The 6,631-nt window shown below is 48.3% G+C and overlaps 1 protein-coding gene across 1 annotated transcript; it reads left to right on the top strand.

Moving 5' to 3' along the window:
- Positions 1-3,563: 3,563 nt before the first annotated feature.
- On the top strand, positions 3,564-6,339 carry LOC136515946 (uncharacterized). Its single transcript, XM_066509391.1, has 4 exons — positions 3,564-5,776; positions 5,887-5,980; positions 6,062-6,193; positions 6,272-6,339. The coding sequence occupies exons 1-4, from the start codon at positions 4,817-4,819 to the stop codon at positions 6,337-6,339; spliced, it is 1,254 nt and encodes a 417-aa protein (XP_066365488.1). The 5' UTR covers positions 3,564-4,816.
- The last annotated feature ends 292 nt before the right edge of the window (positions 6,340-6,631 follow it).

Here is a 6,631-nt window from a genome sequence, read left to right as displayed (position 1 = left end):
TCTGCGGCGGCCTATACACCATAGACGCCAGTACACCACGCACCAAAAGGCTCTCGGTTGCTGTCACTGCCACTAGAGGCTGCCGTTTGCCTTATCTCACTAGCATTTGAGATAGATCCTGTTTGGAATAACTTATTTCAACCACGTTTTGAATCAAAGCTGGATTTCTACCACCACTAGGAACCACGGAGCAAAAAAACGTACCGTTTGGGGACTCTACGGCCTCGGCTTCGTATTCGACGCCACGCACGACGCGCTGCTCGAGCTCGAGGCCACCGCTCCTCCGGCGAGTCCCGAGTCACCGTGCTCCTCGTCTTCCCCTCTGCCACACGCTCCCATGCCGTCCATCGCCGCGCGCTCCGTTTGGGGAAGGAGACCGCGGCGGTGTGAAGGACGAGCACCACGCGGAGTTGGATCTTGATCGCCTGAGCTCGGGGAGGAGTGCGAGGGGGCTGGCCGCCGGTGCTCCAACCGGCGGGACACTCATCCGAGTGAAGGCGGGGCCCAAACGAGAGAACACAGCAGGCAGCAACGGAGGATGGAGGAGGAAGGTGCGGGCGGCTCGTCAGCTCCAAATTTGCGCTGTTTGGGGACGTTTGCTCGCTTTTCTCCATCAGAATTGGGCAAGAAGTAGCTCCAAACAGGGCCATAGTCCAGCAGCGCACTACCCCAGATCATTTCTTTCCCCGCGGCAAGGACCAGTCCCGTCGGCTGGGAACCTCCCGTCACGAGCGCTCTCTCTTCCCTGACGTTTACACTGAACCGAGGCAGATAGGAGTCTGCACCGTCAGAAACACGGCAGGCGCCCAACCAAAACCAAACTTGCGCGCTCCAAACCTCAGCATGGCCCACGCGTAAGCGAGGGATGGCAAAAAGAAGCGCGCGAATGGAAGGCGACGGGCGCGCGAGGTAAAACATTGAGACTTTTTCGCGTGTGTCGTTATAAAAGATCGTAATTTTTTTTGTGTCTCTGAAAAAAATTTAGCGGTCTTCAGCGCCACTACTCCAACTTTTTTTGTGTCCTCCATGTCACTTCTGTCAGTTTGGGCTCTAACGCTGTCAAACAGCAGGTGTGAAAAGACGAAAATGCCCTTAAGTTCAAATATGTTATTAATTTTTTTGAGCATCTTAACGACTTCAAATGAAAAAACTTAAAACTAGAAAGTTGTAGATCTCGTCGAAATCTATAATTTTCATATAATTTTTTTTCATTTAATTCCGCAAAAAAATAATATGATTTTTCTAAGATATATGAATCATATCAAATCATATTTTTTTTTTGTGAAATTAAATGAAAATAATTTTTATATGAAAATTATAGATCTCGACGAGGTCTACAACTTTCTAGTTTTGAGTTTTTTCATTTGAAGTCGTTAAGATGCTAAAAAAAATTAATATCATATTTGAACTTAAGGGCATTTTCGTCATTTCACACCTGCAGTTTGACGGCGTTAGAGTCCAAACTGACGGAAGTGGTATGGAGGACACGAAAAAGTTGGAGTAGTGGCGCTGAAGACCGCTGAATTTTTTCAGGGGCACACAGGGGATTACGATCTTTTATAATGACACACAGGGAAAAGTCTCTAAAACATTTCGTGAACCTTATCCTATCGCCTCACCTACCCGTCTTCTTCCTGTCCACAAGTTTGTTTCCTCTCTATCTCTCGGGCTCTCGGCAGACGGCGGCGAGCACAGCACGACGCGGCCTCCAGCGCTCCTGCGGCCTCCATCGGCTGCGACGCCACCCCGTCGGAGCGCCGCCCTCTTGCTCCCTCCGCCGGCCGCGCGGTGCGGCCCCTTAGCAGCGTCGGCCCGCCTCCGGCCGTCTCAGCTGCGGCGTGGAGATGTCACAATATAAACATTGTTGTATCTTGGAACCGAAGGAAATGTCACAAAATTTAAGAGTATACAGAGTACCATTAAGCATTGACACATGGATTTTTGTTCAGCTAGCTCCACATGTTTGCATTGCTTAACTCCAATGTCCCTGCTCAATGCTAACCTTTTCTTTCCCAGGTTCAGTGGATCATTGCAAACTGAAAGAGCTGCACTAGGAGCCTTTTGATGATAAATATGATAAAATGAATGTACTTGCTTGATATAGCACTGTATGAGATAGCCTCACATACCACAAGTTACAAGTAGTCATACAACCTGACATGCTTAAGGAAAAAGAAAATGAATGATAAGATTAGCATGGATCAGACTGACATCTCATCTGTGATTCTTCTAATTATTGTGCATTACTGCTTATTGTTAATTCCATACTCTGTACAACATTATAAATAGGGCTTAGTGTTTTAGGGCCTGTTTGCTTGAGACCGTGGCAACATTGAAAAAGTATTTGGTTAGATAGGATTTCAGTAGCATTTGCCACATCGTTAGGTGTTCCTTTGTGTACATATATTAGTAATGGGATGACAGATCTTGAAATTGTAACCCTTGGTCCTTATCCTGATTACGTTGCTCGGTGTTCCTTACATATAGGTATTGGGATGACAAATCCTGAAATTGTAAGTGCAGAACTGTCGATGTTTTACCACCGATAGCCTGCCACGGGGGTACCCGGGGCAGTATGTTCGGGCTTCGGCGTGTGCCGAACTCGATGATTAACGCAAGACACAGTCGATTTATCCTGGTTCAGGCCCTCGATCGTAGATCGAGTAATAACCTTACGTCCAGTCGGCCTTAGCCTTTGCGTTGGATTGATTGTCAAGTGTTGTGTTGTACAATCGTCCTCCCCGTCTTAGGAGCCCTGCCCTCCTTTATATAGTCAGGAGGTCAGAGTCCTAGTCGGTTTATAATGAGATATCCTAGTAGGATTGCTTAATAGTTATACTACTAAGATTACAGGGGAAGAATCCTAGTTAGACTAGATCTTCTCTGTCCTTTGCGGGGTATCCTATGGGTCCCGCATCGACAAGCCCCCGAGCACTTCATGGTTGAGCTCTGAAAGTCTCGCTCTGCTCCTTCAAGTCTTGTTGAGTAGGAACAAAATGTCATCCGAGTGCTTTCTGGAGTGAAACCTTGTAGCGCTTCTTGGGATCCTTGAGTCGCGAGTGCTTTTTTAAGAAAAAATACATCCATCTAGTTGTAGCCCCCGAGCCTCTTGCTATTTGGAACAAGGAGCTGGAGGATCTTGTCTTGAAGTTGCTCTGATTGTTCGTTGAAGTTTTTTTTTTAAAAAAGAACTCGAATATGGATCGTTCCGGGTTCTTTTTGTCGTGATGTCTTGAAGTGGTCTGTGTTGAGGAAATCTTTTGGTGACGTGCGCTTTTTCGAGGAAAAAGTGCACTCACTGAGTGTAGCCCCCGATCCTCTTGCTATTTGGAACAAAAAGTTGGAGGGTCTTGATCTTTTATGTTGTTTGAAGAATTTGTGTTCTGAAGTAGTTCTCGAGACTTGGATTATTTCGTTATCCGAGTAGTTTCGCGGCATGTAGCCTCCGAGCTTATGTCCGGGTTCTTTTTGTTTCAGGAAGAACTCGGATGCGAGGTCTTGGCGTATTCTTTGATAGTCTGCTGTTGCTAGATGTAGTTGTATTGTGGTGGTTGAGCGTAAATGCCTTTTGTTCACGGGTTGTACTGTGCTAGTATATTCTTCCGAATATGCCCGTCTTCGAGTACTGCTTCTTCTCGCCTGAGTCGTCCATTACTGAGTCCTGTCTTTTCACTATGTCCTTTGTTGGTCTTATTTCGTTGGTGCTCCTGGTCCATGTGCGCCGATCCTTTGGCCTATAAATACCGTCCCGGAGTGCTTGTTTTCATCCATTGGACATTCTGTTGAAACCTTCTTGGTTGTGAACATGGTAGTTTGTGAAGTAGAGCAGCCCCCGGGCGTATTTTGTAGTTCCTGTGTGTCTTGTCGTAGCTGGAGGAAGTCTTGTGATAGGGATTAGAGGTAGGCTAATCCCGCGACAGCATTGTGCCAGGATGTACGTGGTGGTAGTTGGAGGAAGTCTTGTGATGTGGGCTTCGTTCCTTCATCCGGCAGTTCTGGGTTGATCCTCGTCGCCTGTCTTGAGACCGTCCGGTGCAGATCAACACCATATCCAGCATCACATCGGTCTTGGGTAGACAGATGCCCGCCGGCCTTCTCTGCTCCATGTTGCCCTACCGTGCTGCCGATTTCCGCCTTGGATGCACTGCGTTCGTCCTTTGAAGAAAACAGTGTAGCTGATGGCGGTCTGTCCTTCCGAGTAGCAATTTGGGACACGTAGTCGTTCCAGAGCCTAGTCGTGTCCGTGTTCCTCTTTGCTACTTTGCTTTTCGTGGTGCCGAGTTCGTTGGGTCTTGTAGGGTTTGTAATCTTCTATTTTTGAAGTCGCTTGTAATGTAACGAATCTTGTCTTCTGAGTTGTCTTTGATTCTTCTGTTGTGATCCCTGTCATTCATGAGACAACCGAGTTCCTTCTTACATAACCGGGTTCTTTTGTTACTCGTGAGGTAGCCCTTTCTTTCTTCTTGGTTCAACGAGTTGTTCCTGTGGTCATCTGATAACCCTGCTGTGTTGCTGCGCGGATAAGTCTGAAATCTGCCTGTTGGTTCGTACCGTTGTGTGGATTCGTGCCCTCCGTCATTTTAGCTGCGTCGGTAAATGGACCGTTGTTTTCCCACGATGTGCTTTAACGGGCCTTATGGGCCGTTTGTATCACTGAGAAATCTATTTAAAGACCTTTTATCTTCTTTCCCTTGTCACCCAGCTCTTTCCTTTAAACCCTAGTTCTCAGAAAACCGCCGCCGTCATTGTCGTTATCGCCCGAGCTCCATCGTTCTAGCTTAATCCTCCTTAGCGCTTTTGTTGCTTCCGCCAATTCATGGGAAAGAAGAAGACCGCAAGCAAATCTCAGGCGACTTTTGTGGACGAGGAGTCGTCGCTTTCTTTGATCGAAAACCAGGAGTTCGTGGCCATGAGGGCGGCTCAGAAGGTTTGGCCGGCTCCAACAACCAGCGAAGACCAGCTGCGCGAGCTCGTTAGTGATGACTTGATCCAGAACAAAGTCATCGCTGAATGGAGAGTTCCGGGCGAGCATCGGGTTCCGGCCCTGGGTCCTGGTGAGATTGTCCTTTTTGTCTCTTTTGTCCGCGCTGGTCTCTGTCTCCCTGCTTCTGTCTTCCTTCATCAGTTTCTTGGGTATTTCGGGGTTAGTTTGAACCATCTAACCCCCAATGCCGTTCTCCATCTTTCTGTTTTTGTCCATCTTTGTGAAGCCTTCCTTGGGATTCCTCCTTCTCTATCTCTTTTTCGTTTTTTCTTTCGCCTGAAACCTCAACCCCGCCGCGAGGAAACCAGTGTCCTTGGCGGTTGCGGGATTCAGTTTCGCCAGGGTCTTAAAATCAAGTTTTTTGATTATGACCTGGTCGATTCTGTCAAGGATTGGCGCGCCGAGTGGTTTTACGCTGCCAATTTGATCCCTTCTCTTGTTGTCCACTCCGGATCTGGTCCTGTGGCGAACGACCGGTGGGACAAAAAGCTTGAGTCTCCTGCTGAGATTCAGGCGATCCAACCTCTCCTTGATAGGATTAGTACGCTGAAACAGCAAGGATTGACCGGCTTTGGTATTGTCTCAAGTTTTCTTCGCCGTCGGGTTCAGCCCTTGAAAGAGCGGGGACATCTCGGCTTTGAGTATTCTGGGGCCGAGGATTCTTCGCGCATGGTTCCAGCTCTTGAGCTGACCGGTGAGGAGGTACTCGAGCGTCTCCAGAAGATGCTGAAAGGAGTGAGCGTCATTCCTCCTGCCGTCCCTGAGTACTCGGCCAACAACCCGCCCCCAGCTGTGAGTTGTCTATCCTCCTTTTTCTTTTTATTTGAGTTCTTTATGTACTCTTTCTGCGTCCGTTCTTGCTTAGTTTTTCTTCGTCTTGGTGTTTTGTCTTTTCTTTGTAGGTGCTCGGTCGGAACTTTGTTGATCCGATCCGCCTTGATGTTCTCCCTGCTGTGGCGGAGGCTGGGGATCATTTAGCCGGTACTTCTGTAATTAGTAAGTCTCAAACTTTTACAGCCCTTCCTGGGGTATCTTTCAGATCTGATGATGTATATGAAGAGTATGTTCCTCGTCTAGTCCCTCGCGGCCCTCGCAGCGTCCCGAAGAGGGGGCGAATGGACGGGTCTTCATCTGGCTTGCCTGTCTCCAAGAAGCCTCGCAAACCAAGTACTCCTTCAGGTACTCCAGTTGTTGCTAGCATGCTCTTAGGTGAGCACATTTAGTACTCTTTGTTCTTTTATTTTCATGTTTCTCTCTTGAACCGAGTACTTTTCGTCTCTTTTTCAGCGGGTGCTCTGGTTTCGCTGGCTGAGGAAGAAGAGGATGATGAAGTTCCTCTTATCACGCGGTGGTGAGTTGTTTTTCATATTCTTGTCGCATTGAATTTCTCCTCTTTGTTTTTAATCTTAGTCTTGAACTTTTTTGAAGTAATCGGAGGTCGGGTGTGAGTTCTTCCGATGCTCTTGCGCCGACTTCTTCTGAAGCTCCGGGGTCGAGTTCTTTGGCTTCTTCTGCCCCGAGCTGTACTGCTCCTCCGGTGCGGAGTTCTTCCACGGCTCCAGCTCCGGCTTCTTCCGTGGCTCCGTTGTTGGCTGTCCCGCTCCCGTCGCTGGGTGACGGGGACGTCTTCGCCGTCGTGGTTCCCCC

This window comes from Miscanthus floridulus, chromosome 17 (genome assembly GCF_019320115.1).
Source record: "Miscanthus floridulus cultivar M001 chromosome 17, ASM1932011v1, whole genome shotgun sequence".
Taxonomy (NCBI): Eukaryota; Viridiplantae; Streptophyta; class Magnoliopsida; order Poales; family Poaceae; genus Miscanthus; species Miscanthus floridulus.
Note: the sequence above shows the minus strand (reverse complement) of the source record. Positions and strands in the feature narration are given on the sequence as shown.